General features: G+C 34.4%; 1 protein-coding gene across 1 annotated transcript in view; it reads left to right on the forward strand.

Moving 5' to 3' along the window:
* Positions 1-6,649: 6,649 nt before the first annotated feature.
* The window catches only part of LOC133322917 (uncharacterized), a 52,102-nt gene continuing 38,190 nt past the window's right edge, over positions 6,650-20,561 (forward strand). Inside the window, exon 1 of the mRNA XM_061531869.1 lies at positions 6,650-6,713. Within this exon, the coding sequence (XP_061387853.1) occupies positions 6,650-6,713 (64 nt within the window). The remainder of the gene's footprint in view (positions 6,714-20,561) is intronic.

Genomic DNA, 20,561 nt, shown 5'->3' on the forward strand with positions numbered 1-20,561 from the left:
CCGACATAATGTGTTAATGGTTTGCGTTATTGCCTTCCCTTATTTGTTTCCTTTGGGAGCCAGCAAAACTTCATCACTCCATAATTGAGGAGAGTCGTTCGGTTGGCAAACAATTACATGGCAGATTTTACACACATGACACGCAAGCCACAATTTAATTGACAGGAATTGGGGAATATTCGTGGAAGTAACTTAAAATATATTTTCCTGACAATTTATGGGTGTATTTGTATCTGTGTAGGTTAGTGTCCTGATTGTCATTGACTTCACAAAATTCTCCCTTACTTAGTTAGATAAAATAAAACCAACAATAAAGTTAGATATTGAATAAAAGTTTTCTAATCTTATTAAAAAAACCAGTGAGCGGAGCAGTATAGTCGGACGGGGCCGACCATACGATACCCTACACAACTACCACGGAACTCAAATTATCTGCGGATGTTTATTCCGAGACTGGGCAATATTTCGTGATATTTGCACCCTCTTACCCGATTAAAGGTAAACAGCACCTTTTCCTCACACTGACATATTTTCCGAATATTACGAGTATTCAGTACAGTTATTGCCCAGATTCCCTTCACCGTGGGTTGTGTTGTGATGTTCGGCTTTCATTTGAGGTCTATAGATCGACTCGAAAATAACACAAAAAATTAAGTTTTCGGTCCACTTCATTCCAAAATTATTATCTGATCATCACCGAAAATTATAGACGTTGTCCTTGACCATAACTGGAACCTCATGGAACATTTCGAAGCGATCAGCGCTATAGTTCCGCTCTCCAGAGTGATAATGGGTTACTTAATAATATACGAATATGGAAATACCTGTAAATATTTAGGTGTAACTCCCACATCGGAGCGCATACAACAATATAATTGGTCTTAATTTAACGGTCAACCACTCTTCTTGGATATAATATCAACTTCTCGGGTATATGTCCTTCAGGGGTAAATATATACGCCATAGAATACAAATTTTGTCATTTTTCACACAAAAGTCAGGGTCCATTTGACCGGCTAAATATTGACCGATCTTTCTCCAAACAGGCATGCTTATTCTTTGGCCCGATCCGGTTCTCCATGCAAAATTTCACGATGTTCGGTCCATTGTTGCGGCCTCTGGAGCGACCAGAAAAACCGACAAAAATTTAGTATTTGGTCCATTTCATCCCCTAAATATTAAACGATCTTTCCCAAAAACAATAGGGGTCTTCATTGTCCAGAACCCATCCTACATGCAAAATTTCGTGAAGATTGGTCCATAACTGTGGCCTGTATCGTGTTTACAAATTATAATGGACAGACGGACGGACGGACGGACGGACGGACACACATGTCTAGATCGACTCAGCTAGTCGAGATATGACGATCGGTATACTTAAAGGTGGGTCTAGGACCAATATTTCGCGGCGTTACAAACTTTTGGGGCTGCACAAAGCTATAATACCCTGACAACATAGTTGTGTAGGGTATAAAGACGACAAATAAACTGAGAATAATTTTTAAAGTAATACTGCAAATTTTTAGGGTAGAGTTTGAAAAAATATTATTTCAAGTATCAACATGGGCGTGAAATTTTCCATGCAATTTTTCGAACCGATCTATATTCCACAGTTATAAGCTGATCATCACCATACAACCCACGCTGAAGTCAATCTGGACAAGTAATGTACTGAATATTAGTAATATTCGAAAAATATGTCAGTGTATGGATGATGTGCTGTTGACCTCTAATCGAACAAGAGGGTGCAAATGTCACAAAATATTTCCCAGGCTCGGAATAAACTTCCTTAGAAAGTTAGAACTCCGTCGTAGTTGTGTAGGGTATCGTATGGTCGGTCCCGTCCGACATTACTACTTTCCTTACTGGTTATAAATATTTTTCTAATGGAAACCGACATCTTTTCGTAGTTTTGCTTTGTATTGACATATTTTTTTTTTGTAATGAATATACCCCCTACACATTGTTGTCAAATATTCTCCATTCTATTTTCCTAGTATTTTTCCCCCCAGCAGCATGTGTTGCATCTTATTGGCCACGCTGCAAGAGACGCACAGAAAAACATTTTTCGACAAAAAAAAAAAAGAAAAAATAGAAAAACGTATATATATATATATATATATATATATATATATACTTATATATACACGAATTTTATTTTTGGTCAAATGATGGTCTTGGGAAACTTTTGATGGGTATTAACAAAAATGTCTCTTGTGTGCATTTACAAACAAAAGCGATTTCTATTTTGGGATAAATTATTGGCCAGACCACATTTTGGTTGTCTATGAAATTAGCATTTAAACGAACATCCAAATTTTATTAAGTAAAGAATATTATTCCAAATTCGTAAAGAATATTTTTTTCTAAATTTAAGACGAAGATTTTTAAAGGAATATTTTTCCCAGTCCTATATAAGGCGTGGATTTTTTAAAAAATATTTTTCGGAGCCATATATAAGGCGTGGATGTTTTTATTGCCCACTCCCTACAAACGGCAGCAAAAGCAACACTTGGATACCAAAGACCACCATTAAGATCTCCGTGGTACGATCAGGAGTGTCGTATTGCTAACGCAGCATATAGGGCAACCCTGTAGCAACACGTAATGTGATGGAGAAATATCGGAAGAAAAGGTGAGAGAAGAAACGTATTTTCAGAAAAAAGAAGAAGAACAAACGAAAAAGCGTAATGTTCGACCGGGCCGAACTTTGGATACCCTCCACCATGGATATACTGATATATAGGGAACATACCAAAAAGTGGTCCTTTACCGACATTTCTAAAAACGGATTATGTAATCCATAATGTAAACCATAATACAAATTTCAGAAATTTTAATGGATAATTATCTTCAGCCTTTTGGCTAATGAGGGTGTATACACTTTAACACGGGGCTAGGCCTAAATCCGGGCTATAGTTCATATATAGTACATTATCTAAGCTTACGTTCTATACTCCACAGGTGAAATGATTACAACAGAGTCTTAGAACCAAATCCAAAACGCAGAACAAATTAGATAACTATTTTAATATAAAAAAGGGGTTATATGGGGACTACGCCAAAAAGGGGGCGAATATTAATATTTTTTAGTAGGGAGATTTGTTACCATATACGACTACAAAATACCAAATTGCAGCGAATTCGGTTGAAAAACGCGCTCAAGAACCCCAAAATGCCGAAAATTGGTGGTACCCTTATATGGGGGCTATCCGAAAATATGGACCTATATTAATAATTTTTTGTCGAGAGATTTGGTACCTATTAAGAACACAAAATACTAAATTACAACCAATTCTGTGGAAAAATACGACCAAAACCCCCAAAATACTGAAAATTACGAGGTACCGTTATATGGGGGCTACCAGAAAAGTGGACCCAAACTTATAATTTTTGTGGAGACACTTAGTAGGCAATAAGAACCCAATGTACCAAATTTCAGCGAACTCGACTGAAAAACGCGCACAAAAACCCCAAAATACCGAAATTTGGCGGGTACCCTTATATGGGAGCTATGCCTAAATGAGGACCGATATATCCCATCTTCGAACTTGACCTGCCTGCAGATAAAGTACAACCCTATGCAGCACCCTATCTCAATTCCTTCAGAAGATAGCGTGATTACAACAGACGGACGGACGGACATGGCTAGATCGTCTTAAAAATTTACCCTGATCAAGAATATATATACTTTATAGGGTCGGTAATGAATATTTCAATGAGTTACAAACGGAATGACAAAATTAATATACCCTCCATACTATGGTGGAGGGTATAAAAACATGAGCGTGAGCAAATCGAGATGTACAGGAGTCAGAATGAAGTCCGAAAATTCTACCAACGAGTAAAACACCAAACCGAAGGCTTTGGTGCAGGCCCCTCCTCCTGTAGAGATGGAGAAGCAAACCTTGTGGCCGATACAGACAGCGTGTTGAGGATCTGGAAGGAGCAGTTTTAAAAAACTTCTGGTATCATAATAGTGGTATAATAGTAGCGGTGAAGAGGATACCCCAGAACCTATAATAGATGACGGTATAGAGTGTATACCACCTAGCCAATAGGGATACGTAGTCGATCGCAAAAATCTTTAAGACTTTTCGTTTTTTGCCTCTGACCAAAAAGACGATTTTTAGACTTTTCGATTTTTGCCATTGAGTAAAACGTCGACTCTTCGATCTCTCGATTTTGTCAAACCTGTTCAAAATCGATTTCCGACTTTTACCATATAAAAAATCAAAACTGACTAAAAATTTAATTTTTTGTAAGAATAATTGTCAATAGATGAAATAAAGTTCTGGAATGTGTAATTTTAGGGCAATTTCGACTTTTTGGTAATTTCGACTTTTCAATATCGACTTTGCGATTTTCTCAATGATCAAAAATCGACTTCGACTTTTAGACTTTCAATAGAAAAAGTCGATTAGTCGAAAGTCGATTTACTTATCCCTACTAGCCAAGATGAAGTCAGAATAGCAATCAATCGGCTGAAGAATAATAAAGCAGCAGTTGCCGATGGGTTACAAGCCGAACTATTCAAGACTGGTGAGCAGACGCTTATTAGTATAATTTGGCTAGAGGAATGCATGCCCAATGATTGGAACCTCAGCATCCAGTGTCCCGTCCACAAAAAAGGAGATAAGACGATATGTGCTAACTATCGCATATAAAGTGCTATCCATCACATCCCATCGCATATAAAGTGGTATCCAGTGTGATGTGCGAACGATTGAAGCCAATGGTCAATGACATTATTGGACTGTACCAATGCGGCTTCAGACCTGGCAAATCCACAGATTTTCACTCTGCGCCAAATCCTGGAAAAGACCCACGAAAAACACGTCGACACATTCCACCTATTCGTCAACTATAAAGCCGCATTCGACAGCCCTATCCATTCAGAGGTGTTTAAAGTCCTGTTACATCGACATAATAGGTCGGACATTGCGAGCGGTAACAGCCACTTTTGAACAACTTGAGAAGGAGTCTGCCAAAGTGGGTCTGGTAATAAACGACGAGAAGACCAAGCTGATGGTATCAACGGGCAAGACGTCCAGCTTCAGGTACAGCTTCGAGGTAGTTAATGATTTTATATACCTTGGTACCGTCATAAATAAAACGAATGACATCAGTTTTGAAATTCGGAGAAGACTTGTGATGGTCAACAGATGCTACTGTGGTCCAAGTAAGCAGTTTAGAAACAATTCCACCTCCCGTCAGACCAAACTCACACTTTACAAGACGCTGACACTACCCGTGTTGTTATATGGATCTGAAGCATGGGTATTCGCGCAAGCAGATGAGACAGCTCTTGGGGTGTTTGGAATAAAAATTATCCGAAAGATCTACGGGTCGATCTGCGTCGACGGCGAATATCGGCGTCGAATGAACCATGAGATTTACAATTTATTCGAGGACATCGACATAGGCATTCGTATTGAGCTGCAGCGACTACGATGGCTAGGCCATGTTGTGCAAATGAATGAGAATGTTCCAGTTCAAAAGGCATATAAAAGCGAGCCTACTGATGGTTCCCGTAGAAGGGGAAGGTCAAGAATCAAATGGAACGACCAAGAAAACAACATCTTGGAACGTGGTCTTTCAAATTGCAGGAGATGCGCACAAGATCGACTCGCTTGGAAATTTTTTTTAAGCTTGGCTTATGGAACAACCGTTCTGTAACAAGCCAGCTGAGTATGTAAGTAAACAAGGCGTGGATTTTTTAAAGAATAGGTGGATTTTTTTAAAAATAATTTTTTCAAAGGTCAATATTTTTCAAAAATTATTTTGAAAATATGTATTTACAGTTTGATCCCCTACATGCTCCAATGAATGGAGCTGGCTGGCTAGTCGTCTATCGGGTCGTATCAATGAACGAGTCGTCGTTTGTAAGTAATATTTGCGAATGTATGCATGACTGCAATTGACTGGTCTGGCCATATGGGTGTGTATGTGCGTCTGTCTGTATGTTTGTTTATATTCACTAGTCTACGATAATAATGTTCGTTGTGCATACAATTCGATTCGATTCCATTCATCGGTCGGACAGTCAGTCTCGGTTCGCATGGTTTCGGTTTTGTTCCTCCACTACAACTACTACTTCCATGAGAACGACTGTGTGTGTGTGTTTGCGTCTGTGTGAATTGAATTCGTGGGGATTTTCATTTTCATCGTTTGTAGTTTGATTTTAGTTTACGTTTAGTTGTCGAAGCGTTGATTTCGTTGTGGAAAAATATTTTACTTCTGAACCGAAAGCAAAATTTTTGACGAGGAAGTGTGAATAGAATAATAGAAACGAGAAAATCTCATAAAAGAAAATTTCTCAAGAAGAAGAAAAGAAGAAAAAGGCATTAGAAAACCAAATTATTTTCGCGCAATAAAAAAGTGTAATTCGAAAAAGAAAACGATTATTTTAAATTGGCGCGCTTTAACTAAAGCCAACACCAACAGCAGCAGCTACGGGCAATAAAATAAAAAATAAAAACGAAAACCCTAATTGAAATTGGAATTGAAAAAGTGCATAAATAAAGTAGTAATAACTGAAAGTGTTGTGCAAGCAATAAAAATTTTAAATAATTTACAAAAAATAATAAAAGTGAAATAGTTTTCAATTTTTAGAGGAAAACTAAAAAAGAAATAAAAATAAATTAAGATGTCATCATCTCATGGATATATCATTGCCCTGCTTTTGGCTATTATGGTGTGCCTTACCACAGGTTTGTTAGATTCCATGTTTTTTCTAAATATCCTATAATGGAGCTTTGTCCTGGTTTATGTGATTGCCACAATCACCACACACTTGCAGTGTAATTACAACAGGTGTTGATGGGTTTTCCCGTTTTTTCCGTTCTTTATGAAATGCTTGAAATGTAAATTTTTCTTCTGAATGAGATTTTTAATTAAAAATGCTATTATATTGAGTGATTGAAATTGTGAAATTGAACAGATTATGAAGTGCATGATGGGAATTATAAATTATTATATAAAATAACCAGTGAGCGGAGCAGTATAGTCGGACGGGGCCGACCATACGATACCCTACACAACTACCACGGAACTCAAATTTTCTGCGGATATTTATACCGAGTCTGGGCAATATTTCGTGATATTTGCATCCTCTTGCCCGATTAGAGGTAAACAGCACCTCTTCCTCACACTGACATATTTTCCGAATATTACGAGTATTCAGTACAGCTATTGTACAGATTCCTTTCGCCGTGGGTTGTGTTATAATGTTCGGCTTTCATTTGTGGTCTATAGATGGACTCGAAAATAATACAAAAAATTAAATTTTCGGTCCAATTCATCCCAAAATTATTATCTGATCATCACCGAAAATTATAGGCGTTGTCCTTGACAATAACTGGAACCTCATGGAACATTTCAAATCGATCAGCGCTATTGTTCCGCTCTCTAACGTGATAATGGGTTACTAAATAATATACGAATACCGAGATAACTGTAAATATCTAGGTGTAACTCCAACTCCCGAGCACATACAACAATATAATTGGAATTAATTTAAAGATCAACCACTCCTCTTGCATATAATATCAACTTCTCGGGTCTATGTCCTTCAGGGGTAAATATATACGCTATAGAATACAAATTTTGTCATTTTTCACACAAAAGTCAGGGTCCATTTGACCCGCTAAATATTGACCGATCTTTATGAAAACAGGCATGCTTATTCTTTGGCCCGATCCCCTTCTCCATGCAAAATTTCACGATGTTCGGAGCATAACTGCGGCCTCTGGAGCGACCAGAAAAACCTATAAAAATTTAGTATTTGGTCCATTTCATCCCCTAAATATTAACCGATCTTTCCGATAAACAATAGGGGTCTTCATTGGCTACAACCCATCCTACATGCAAAATTTCGTGAAGATTGGTCCATAACTGTGGCCTGTATCGTGTTTACAAATTATAATGGACAGACGGACGGACGGACACACTTGTCTAGATCGACTCAGCTAGTCGAGATATGGCGATCGGTATACTTAAAGGTGGGTCTAGGACCAATATTTCGCGGCGTTACAAACTCTTGGGGCTGCACAAAGCTATAATACCCTGACAACATAGTTGTGTAGGGTATAATTATAAATACAAATCTGAACAAAAATTATTATTTATTACAATAAAAATTTTGTAAAAAAAATTAAAAAATACAATTAAAAACTGTAAAATTGTAAATTAAAAAAAATACAGAAAAGTACAAAACAGTACAAAATATGAAAATAATAAGTTTTCAAAATTATAAATTAAATAAAACACAAACTTTTATACTTGAAAAGAAGAATAGATTTTACAAATTATAAAAGTTTAAATTTAAATAAATTTTCCAAAAAGGCTTGGCTTTTGATTTGGATATTGAAGCCGCGGGTTTTAAAATTTCAAATTTTTCTTTTTTTCTATTCAAAGAGTAATTATATTAAGAAAAAAATCAAGAAAAAAAAACAAATCTATAAATGGTTTGCATTTAAAACATCCCTGTGAGTTTTTGAGAGCATGAGTATTTCAAATAAGGTGTTTCCAACTATTATTTTTGAATTATTTTTTTCGGGCATTATTAAAGGCGTAAGTTTGAAAAAATATGTTTTCTATTTTAGGCCTGGATTTTTTAAAGAATACTTCTTCCAAAGGCTTTTTAGACGTAGATTTTTAAAAATATATTTTTTAAATAACTATTTTAGGCCTTGAATTTATTATCCAGAATAATAAGAATATTTCTATAGAGCTTATTAAAGGCGTTGATTTTTTTCAGAATATTTTTACAGTGTCTATTAAAGACGTAATTTTTTTTAGGTTTTTTTTTTTCAATTGACTATAATTAATGTATTTTTTTAAGAATTTTTTTTTTCATAGGCTATTAATGTCGGTAATTTTAAAAAATTGTTTTTTTAAGGACTAATTAAGACGTAAAAAGACATGAACTTTTTAAGGGTTATTAGTTTTTGAGTTATCGTGACCGCCATTCGCAAAACCAATGTTTGGAGAAAACCGCGTTTAAAGTCTGAAAAACCCTTCAGCCGTCACTTGATGCTGACACAATAGATCGGCTATATCTTTTTTTCACTTGGAATTTTGTAGAGACATTCTTGAATTATTGTATTTTCGAACTGAATCAAAAATAATTTTGACACCAAGGGGACCCCCCTTAAATAATATTTTAAACGAATATTTGCTCAAGAACTATTTAAAGCGTGGATTACTTCATGAATTTTTTTCAATGACTATTCAAGGGTGAATTATTTTCAATTGACTTTTTGGGGGTGAATTATTAAAGGCGTTAATAGTTTAAAATATTTTTTATTGATTTTTTAAAGAATATTTTTTTAAAGGCCAATCGAGACGTGGGTTTCACAAACGAAACTTTTTATTATTATAGCTTTGTGCAGCCCCAAAAGTTTGTAACGCCCGAAATATTGATCCACCTTTAAGTATACCGATCGTCATCTCTCGACTAGCTGAGGCGATCTAGACATGTGTGTCCGTCCGTCCGTCTGTCCATTATAATTTGTAAACACGATCGTCATCTCTCGACTAGCTGAGTCGATCTAGACATGTGTGTCCGTCTGTCCATTATAATTTGTAAACACGATACAGGCCACAGTTGTGGACTAATCTTTACGAAATTTTGCATGTAGAATGGGTTCTGGCCAATGAAGACCCCTATTGTTTTTGGAAAAGATCGGTTAATATTTAGGGGATGAAATGGACCAAAAACTTTATTTTTGTCGATTTTTCTGGTCGCTCCAGAGGGCGCAATTATAGCCCAAATACCGCGAATTTTTGTATGGAGAAGGGGATCGGGCCAAAGAATAAGCATGCCTTTTTTAATAAAGATCGGTCACTATTTAGCGGGTCAAATGGACCCTGACTTTTGTGTGACAAATGGCAAAATTTGTATTCTATTGCGTATATATTTGCCCCTGAAGGACCTAGACTCGAGAAGTTGATAGTATGTTCAAGAGGAGTGGTTGACCTTTAAATTGATACCAATTATATGGTCGTATGTCCTCAGATGTGGGAGTTACACTTGAATATTTGCAGGTGCTTACGTATTCAGACATTATTTAGTAACACATTACCACACTAGACGGCGGAAATATAGCGCTGATCGCTTTGAAATTTCCCATGAGATTCCAATTATGGTCAAGGACAACGCCAATAATTTTCGGTGATGATCAGATAATAATTTTGGGATGAAGTGGACCGAAAACTTATTTTTTGTGTTTTTTCGAGTCGATTTATAGCCAAATTGAAAGCCGAACATCACAACACAACCCACGCTGAAAGGAATCTGGACAAGTAATTAGAAGTGCTATACTGAATATTACTAATATTTGTTGACCTCTAGTCGGTCAAGAGGGTAAAAATATCGCGAAATATTGCCTAAGCACAGAATATAGAACCACACAAAGTTAGATTTTCGTGGAAGTTGTGAAGGGTATTATATGGTCGGCCCCGTCCGACTATACTGCTCCGCTCACTGGTTTTAAGGACAATTGGAGGTATGACTATATTATATCCTTCACCACTTTGGGTATATTCTACATATGTATCCTATCAATTTTATGTCAATGTTCTATCGAGGAAAATTGAATGAATTTAAATATGTTACATTTATCTATAAGTGGACCGACCAACGCCAATACATACTCATGTCTTTCTGCAACCTTTGCTAATTTCACTTCATTCGGACAGATTTGCGTACAATGGGACAAATTGTAGCGAAAGATAAATACGGGTCATTCACATTAAATCAGGCGAGTATATATATTGGATTTTGACGAAACTTAACGTACATCATTCTTGACTTAATTCTGTACGCTATGCAAAATTTCGTGCAAATCGAAAGATATATAGGGTCTTTGGTACACTACTTCCATTAAATCAGGTGAAATATATATGGTAGCTATATATAAATATAAACCGATTTGCACGAAATTTAGCACACATCATTCTACACTTAATTCAATACGTTATGCCAAATTTTGTGCAAATTTAAAGATTTATAGGAACTTTGGTGCAGCATTTACATCAAATCGGGCGAAAATATATATAGGAGTTATATCTAAATCTGAACCGATTTTCCCCAATTTCAATAGGGTTCGTCCTTGGGCCAAATGGATGAGCTGTGCCAAATTTCATCTAATTCGGATTATAAATGCTATCTGTACATTGTTTATATTTTAACATGGACAGACAGATGGACGGACATGCATAACTCGACTTAGAAAGTGATTCTATGCATATTCTCAAAAGAAATCATGTACCTATCTCGTTTCCTTTGGATATTCATCAATTAAAGTAGCGTATTTGTGTAAAAAATTTTTACAAAGTCTATTAAAAGTGTGGGTTTCTAAAGATTATATCTACAGAGTCTATTGAATAGGTGGTTTTTTGTTTAAAGGCTTTTCCAGGGTCTATTAGAGTCCTATATTTTTTAGAAATATTTTTCCATGGACCCTATGTAAATTGTCTACAAAGAGTTTTATATCATCTGAGAAATTGAAATACCAATTCCCAACCAGTCAGCACATCGATAATAGAGAGGAGAATATATTCAGAGTTTTATGTCGTCTGAGAAATTGAAATACCAATTTCCAACCAGTCAGCACATCGAAAATAGAGAGGGCATATTCAGATAACTATGTGAAAACATGAATCTATATCGAATATTTTCAGGAAAGAAAGAAATATTGTTCCCTCCAAGTAAATAGAAAATATGACTATGACCATTAAAATGCCTAAAATTTGAAGAGACTCGTATATGCTTATTAGTCCGCGAGTAACATATATCAAACAGATTTTGAAAACTATATGTGTGAATTTTCGAAAGCCTGGAATGCCAAATTACGACCACTAGAAAATGCAGAAAATGGGGCGAGATATTTATATAAGAGCTATGCTATAGATCTATATCGACAATTTTTCTGCGAAGATGTTTTTCACTATATAAGACCCCATATTTCCCCACTTCTGTGGGGAAATATGGCTAAAATCTTCAAAACGCCGAAAATGGGACCAATATAAAATATTTACTTCAAAAACGGACTTAATTTACCGATAGTAGTATTTCTTGAAAAATATAAACTAACTTTGATGATTTTCTATATTCCAGAATACCATCGGCGAATTTAGTGTGAAATGCGAGCAAACCCTACAAAATACCGATAATGTAGTGGGACCTTTAATGCGAAAATTCAATAAAATCTTTAAAATACCTTTTTATGACTAATAGGGCGACTACATCTAAATATGGACCGATATCAGAAATGTTCTAGAAATTTTTTGCTAATCGCACAAAAACCCAAAATTCCATCTCGGTGGATCAAAATAATAGCGTTTAGGCGGCCCTTTATATGGGGTCAATATATTTGTCTATTTTGGTATAAATGTATGGCACTGAATCGAAACCAAAAATAGCAATTTACTGCCACGTTGGGTAAAAAATATGTCTTCAATGCTCCAAAAGGAGGCTAAAGCCTGGACGGATAGTTAGAATTTATATTAGGAAGATTTCGGTTTAAGATTTGGGTGTTAATCAAAAATATTCTTTAAAAAAAAGATACAACAATTATTCTAAAACAATTAAAAAACGCTTGTTTGTTCAATAGTTCCCTCAAAAATTATTAAAATTAATTAATTTCAATCATGCAAAATACAACTGACCCTTTGTTTATCCCTTTTTCTATGTAATATGAATATTCTCACGTATGCTTCCATTTTATGTGGTGGTTTGCCACAGCATGGCATGTCCATGCGGCGCCATAACCTGACTGTAATTGAAGGTATTATTCTGATATCCTACTTGTTTTAACATCACGTTATATTCATTAACTCGAGGTTCTGTTTTTTCTAAACCACTAAAGAGACAATTGTGCTAAAAACCTTAGTCTACTTGGTGTAATTTATTACATTACACCAATGTATGTGGTGTGCTATGAAAACAAATCATTATTATTAAAATTGAGTTTTTATTTATTCCCCAAGGATTGTATTGACTATACAACTAAATCAGCTTTTATTGAATTTTTGATTAAATATAAAAATTAAAAATTTAATTTGACAATGTGCATTTTTTATAATATTTGTTTGAGTATCATAATTTTCTGTAAAAATATGTTTTACTATCCTCGAATCCGGTATGCCATATAACATATTATGTCGGCTTCAAACTGCAGTGACAATACTCGAAATACATATATCGTTACATGAGTTCGTTACCAAAACGTGGAACAATAGTAAAAATTGTTCGAAGAAATTTGTTCACAATTTTTATGGGTAAGAACACCGTATGCCAAATTGCAGACTCTGCAGAATCCACGCCTTGTTTAGACCCAGAAAAAATATTCTTGAAGTAATCCACGCCTTGTTTAGACCCAGAAAAAATATTCTTGAAGTAATCCACGCCTTGTTTAGACCCAGAAAAAATATTCTTAAAGTAATCCACGCCTTGTTCAGACCCACAAAAAATATTCTTAAAGTAATCCACGCCTTAGTCGGACCCTGAAAAAAATATTCTTAAAGTAATCCACGCCTTGTTCGGACCCTGAAAAAATATTCTTAAAGTAATCCACGCCTTGTTCGGACCCTGAAAAAATATTCTTAAAGTAATCCACGCCTTGTTCGGACCCTGAAAAAATATTCTTAAAGTAATCCACGCCTTGTTCAGACCCTGAAAAAATATTCTTTAAAAAATCCACGCCTTGCTGGGCCTTTGAAAAAATATTCTTTAAAAAATCCACGCCTTGCTGGGCCTTTGAAAAAATATTCTTTAAAAAATCCACGCCTTGCTGGGCCTTTGAAAAAATATTCTTTAAAAAATCCACGCCTTGCTGGGCCTTTGAAAAAATATTCTTTAAAAAATCCACGCCTTGCTGGGCCTTTGAAAAAATATTCTTTAAAAAATCCACGCCTTGCTGGGCCTTTGAAAAAATATTCTTTAAAAAATCCACGCCTTGCTGGGCCTTTGAAAAAATATTCTTTAAAAAATCCACGCCTTGCTGGGCCTTTGAAAAAATATTCTTTAAAAAATCCACGCCTTGCTGGGCCTTTGAAAAAATATTCTTTAAAAAATCCACGCCTTGCTGGGCCTTTGAAAAAATATTCTTTAAAAAATCCACGCCTTGCTGGGCCTTTGAAAAAATATTCTTTAAAAAATCCACGCCTTGCTGGGCCTTTGAAAAAATATTCTTTAAAAAATCCACGCCTTGCTGGGCCTTTGAAAAAATATTCTTTAAAAAATCCACGCCTTGCTGGGCCTTTGAAAAAATATTCTTTAAAAAATCCACGCCTTACTGGGCCTTTGAAAAAATATTCTTTAAAAAATCCACGCCTTACTGGGCCTTTGAAAAAAAATATTCTTTAAAAAATCCACGCCTTACTGGGCCTTTGAAAAAAAATATTCTTTAAAAAATCCACGCCTTACTGGGCCTTTGAAAAAAAAATATTCTTTAAAAAATCCACGCCTTACTGGGCCTTTGAAAAAAAAATATTCTTTAAAAAATCCACGCCTTACAGGGCCTTTGAAAAAAAAATATTCTTTAAAAAATCCACGCCTTACTGGGCCTTTGAAAAAAAATATTCTTTAAAAAATCCACGCCTTGCTGGGCCTTTGAAAAAAAATATTCTTTAAAAAATCCACGCCTTGCTGGGCCTTTGAAAAAATATTCTTTAAAAAATCCACGCATTGCTGAGCCTCAAAAAAAATATTCTTTAAAAAATCCACGCCTTACTGGGCCTTTGAAAAAAAATATTCTTTAAAAAATCCACGCCTTACTGGGCCTTTGAAAAAAATATTCTTTAAAAAATCCACGCCTTACTAGGCCTTTGAAAAAAAATATTTAAAAAATCCACGCCTTACTGGGCCTTTGAAAAAAATATTTAAAAAATCCACGCCTTACTGGGCCTTTGAAAAAAATATTTAAAAAATCCACGCCTTACTGGGCCTTTGAAAAAAAATATTTAAAAAATCCACGCCTTACTGGGCCTTTGAAAAAAATATTCTTTAAAAAATCCACGCCTTACTAGGCCTTTGAAAAAAATATTCTTTAAAAAATCCACGCCTTACTAGGCCTTTGAAAAAAAATATTCTTTAAAAAATCCACGCCTTACTGGGCCTTTGAAAAAAATATTTAAAAAATCCACGCCTTACTGGGCCTTTGAAAAAAAATATTTAAAAAATCCACGCCTTACTGGGCCTTTGAAAAAAAATATTCTTTAAAAAATCCACGCCTTACTGGGCCTTTGAAAAAAAATATTCTTTAAAAAATCCACGCCTTACTGGGCCTTGGTAAAAAATATTCTTTAAAAATCCACGCCTTACTGGGCCTTTGAAAAAAAATATTCTTTAAAGAATCCACGCCTTGCTGGGCCTTTGAAAAAATATTCTTTAAAAAATCCACGCCTTGCTGGGCCTTTGAAAAAATATTCTTTAAAAATCCACGGCTTGCTGAGCCTCAGAAAAAATATTCTTTAAAAAATCCACGCCTTGTTGAGCCTCAGAAAAAATATTCTTTAAAAAATCCACGCCTTGTTGAGCCTCAGAAAAAATATTCTTTAAAAAATCCACGACTTGCTGAGCCTTAGAAAAAATATTCTTTAAAAAATCCACGCTTTGCTGGGTCTTTGAAAAAATATTCTTTAAAAAATCCACGCCTTGCTGGGCCTTTGAAAAAATATTCTTTAAAAAATCCACGCCTTGCTGGGCCTTTGAAAAAATATTCTTTAAAAAATCCACGCTTTGCTGGGTCTTTGAAAAAATATTCTTTAAAAAATCCACGCCTTGCTGGGTCTTTGAAAAAATATTCTTTCAAAAAATCCACGCCTTGCTGAGCCTCAGAAAAAATATTCTTTAAAAAATCCACGCCTTGCCGAGCCTCAGAAAAAATATTCTTTAAAAAAATCCACGCCTTGCTGAGCCTCAGAAAAAATATTCTTTAAAAAATCCACGCCTTACTGGACCTTTGAAAAAATATTCTTTAAAAAATCCACGCCTTGCTGAGTCTCAGAAAAAATATTCTTTAAAAAATCCACGCCTTGCTGGGCCTTTGAAAAAATATTCTTTAAAAAATCCACGCCTTGCTGGGCCTTTGAAAAAATATTCTTTAAAAAATCCACGCCTTGCTGGGCCTTTGAAAAAATATTCTTTAAAAAATCCACGCCTTGCTGAGTCTCAGAAAAAATATTCTTTAAAAAATCCACGCCTTGCTGAGTCTCAGAAAAAATATTCTTTAAAAAATCCACGCCACTTTCCCAATATTACTTCATACTGACCAAAAATTCCGAAACTTGACAATTACATTTATCAACAAGGCCATAATTAACATCTCCCAACCAACAACTACAACAAAACATGACAATGATAATTGCCGGTTTCTGGATTGCTGTTATTGTTGTCTTAATAAATTGACTGAAAAATAAAAAGAATAACTGAATGCGGTCACATCAGACATGTGATTATTATTCAAATCAGATATGCAAACAAATCCAAACAGAGCTCCCAAACAGCTCCGACGAAGATTGTTAACAGAGAACGGATTATTAGCCAAAAACCTAAAGGTGATTGTCACCCAAAATTTGTTGCAACTTTTTAAAAGAAACAAAAAACTGCCGAAAATAAAGACAGTGGTTTGCCAGGGACTCCAGAGGATTTTAATGTCATTTTCTACATAGACATTTTGAAATTGAAATTTTGGAATTTTTTGGATTCCCAACATAACTTTTTTTTTTCAAATCCACAACGTCTCCGCCTTCTCAATTCTGCTTTCGGCCTTTTAAAACATTCCCACCTCAAAACTTTGCTTGTACTACAATTTTTTATTTAGTGTGAGTGTATTAACTGACATTTACACTGTCATGTCGTCCACGATTAAATCTGTTGTTGTAATTGTTGCTGTTTGTCTATTTCTTTTTTCTTAACTCACCAAATAATACAAAAAAAATTTAAACAAAAATGAAAATACAAATAAAAATACAACAACACATTGTTGTAATAAATCTTTGAGACAGTCAGACAAACATGCGTTCTCTCTGCTGCCAGCAGCACAGACATGTTGCAGTTGTTTCTCTTTTTGGTTTTTTTGTTCGTTATACCTCCACATTTATTGCTGTTGTTGTCTTGCATATTATTCGCACATTCAAATCTAAACAAATAAATCTAAATTTATGTTTGTAATTCAGTTTTTCTTTTTTTATTCGAAAAAATATCAAAGCTTTCAAAACAAATCAAATCTGTTAGCAAATTGTTCAATTGTTCGGTTTGATGTTGGGGGCTATGGCCAATAATCGCATTGTTCGATAAACAAGGGACAGCCAGTTAAAAAATTGAGTGTGATTTTGGAGGAAAAATATGATTTTGTTGTAAGTAAATTAAAAGCTGTCAATACGATGACAAAAGAGTAAATATTTGTTTGAATGGAATTATTGAGGGCGTGGATATTTAAGGCGTGGATTTTTTAAAGAATATTTTTTCCAGGACTATTTAAGGCGTGGATTTTTTAAAGAATATTTTTTCCAGGACTATTTAAGGCGTGGATTTTTTAAAGAATATTTTTTCAAGGACCAATACAAGGCGTTGATTTTTTAAAGAATATTTTCGAAGAGATCCATACAAGGCGTGGATTTTTTAAAGAATATTTTCGAAGAGATCCATACAAGGCGTGGATTTTTTAAAGAATATTTTCGAAGAGATCCATACAAGGCGTGGATTTTTTAAAGAATATTTTCGAAGAGATCCATACAAGGCGTGGATTTTTTAAAGAATATTTTCGAAGAGATCCATACAAGGCGTGGATTTTTTAAAGAATATTTTCGAAGAGATCCATACAAGGCGTGGATTTTTTAAAGAATATTTTCGAAGAGATCCATACAAGGCGTGGATTTTTTAAAGAATATTTTCGAAGAGATCCATACAAGGCGTGGATTTTTTAAAGAATATTTTCGAAGAGATCCATACAAGGCGTGGATTTTTTAAAGAATATTTTCGAAGAGATCCATACAAGGCGTGGATTTTTTAAAGAATATTTTCGAAGAGATCCATACAAGGCGTGGATTTTTTAAAGAATATTTTCGAAGAGATCCATACAAGGCGTGGATTTTTTAAAGAATATTTTCGAAGAGATCCATACAAGGCGTGGATTTTTTAAAGAATATTTTCGAAGAGATCCATACAAGGCGTGGATTTTTTAAAGAATATTTTCGAAGAGATCCATACAAGGCGTGGATTTTTTAAAGAATATTTTCGAAGAGATCCATACAAGGCGTGGATTTTTTAAAGAATATTTTCGAAGAGATCCATACAAGGCGTGGATTTTTTAAAGAATATTTTCGAAGAGATCCATACAAGGCGTGGATTTTTTAAAGAATATTTTCGAAGAGATCCATACAAGGCGTGGATTTTTTAAAGAATATTTTCGAAGAGATCCATACAAGGCGTGGATTTTTTAAAGAATATTTTCGAAGAGATCCATACAAGGCGTGGATTTTTTAAAGAATATTTTCGAAGAGATCCATACAAGGCGTGGATTTTTTAAAGAATATTTTCGAAGAGATCCATACAAGGCGTGGATTTTTTAAAGAATATTTTCGAAGAGATCCATACAAGGCGTGGATTTTTTAAAGAATATTTTCGAAGAGATCCATACAAGGCGTGGATTTTTTAAAGAATATTTTCGAAGAGATCCATACAAGGCGTGGATTTTTTAAAGAATATTTTCGAAGAGATCCATACAAGGCGTGGATTTTTTAAAGAATATTTTCGAAGAGATCCATACAAGGCGTGGATTTTTTAAAGAATATTTTCGAAGAGATCCATACAAGGCGTGGATTTTTTAAAGAATATTTTCGAAGAGATCCATACAAGGCGTGGATTTTTTAAAGAATATTTTCGAAGAGATCCATACAAGGCGTGGATTTTTTAAAGAATATTTTCGAAGAGATCCATACAAGGCGTGGATTTTTTAAAGAATATTTTCGAAGAGATCCCTACATGGCGTGAATTTTTTAAAGAATATTTTCGAAGAGATCCATACAAGGCGTGGATTTTTTAAAGAATATTTTCGAAGAGATCCATACAAGGCGTGGATTTTTTAAAGAATATTTTCGAAGAGATCCATACAAGGCGTGGATTTTTTAAAGAATATTTTTTCAAGGACCCATACAAGGCGTGGATTTCTTAAAGAATATTTTTTCAAGGCCTGGATTTTTTTAAGAATATTTGGATTTCTTAAAGATTAAATATGGATTTCTTAAAGATTAAATATTTTTCTGAGGCCTGTATTTATTTAAGAATATTTTTCTGAGGCCTAGATTTCTTAGAGAAACATTTTTAGGCGTGATTTTTTTAAAGAATTTTTTTCTGAGGTCTGAGTTTCTTAATGAAAATTTTTTAGGCCCTTCAAGGCGTGAATTTTTTAAAGATTTTTTTTCTGAGGCCTGAATTTCTTAAAGAAACATTTTAGGCCCTTCAAGGCGTGAATTTTTTTAAAGATTTTTTTTCTGAGGCCCGAATTTCTTAAAGAAACATCTTTAGGCCATTCAAGGCGTGAATTTAAAAAAAAAAATTGAAGGACTATTTAAGCGTAGATTTTTTAAAGAAGAATTTCGTAGGCGTATATAAGGCCCAGGTTTTCAAAGAATTTTAAAATTTTTTACGAATAATAATCACGGATTTTCAAATATGTTTTAAGATGTATCAAATACACGGCTTCTTTCTGTGTAGGACTTAAAATTCCTCTCAAATATACTCTATTCATAGAAGTTAATGCCTTCTTCCATATGCAGGATACCTCAAGTGTCAAAGTTTTCCTTAAAAGCCTTAAAAATGTCTATCAAAGCCTTTAAGGACTTCTAAGACCTCAAAGGTTATTACCTGAAAGATAGAAAAATTCATGCAATTATAGAAGACCTCAGAGGTCTTCTAAAATGACCCATTCCTTCTACAGAAATCCACTAAAACTATTGCATCATAATTCGTTAAACAATCCTTTCATTTATTAATAAAAATTTAATTTAAAATTTTTAAATAATAACTTTGATTTATTTCCATGCGGTATTTTTACTTTGATTTCCATACATTTATCAACATCGTCGTCTGCGATAATAATTGCGATTGCATTATGACATTTACATGGAAACAAGCTAAGCATCCAATCGATACCCGAATATCAACATACACTCGAACTAAGATACCTTTCGGAGATACAGAAACGTAAACAAATACAAAAAAAAAAAACATTAAAATATTATTAACTACAAAAATGTACCATTCCGATACTGACGAAATTGAATTCTGTATCAGTAGCTGTCAATTAAATTTTTTAACGACGACAATCAATGACAAAAATATTGCTCAGAAAACAGAAATAAACCCGATTTTGTAATTGCAGAAAATATTTTATGAAAATTATTATGATTTGGGTCCTAAAATGTAGCGGACGATGTAAGAAAATTGTGCGATCGAAATACATATTTGGTGTACAAATGCAGCAACAAGTTACTATTTTGTGACTCTGTCAAATCATACAGCCATCGAATGTGTAGTTTGTTGCAACCCA

Source organism: Musca vetustissima, unplaced genomic scaffold (genome assembly GCF_032173495.1).
Source record: "Musca vetustissima isolate MV318-11 ecotype Yass unplaced genomic scaffold, APGP_CSIRO_Mvet_v1 utg29163, whole genome shotgun sequence".
Classification (NCBI taxonomy): domain Eukaryota; kingdom Metazoa; phylum Arthropoda; class Insecta; order Diptera; family Muscidae; genus Musca; species Musca vetustissima.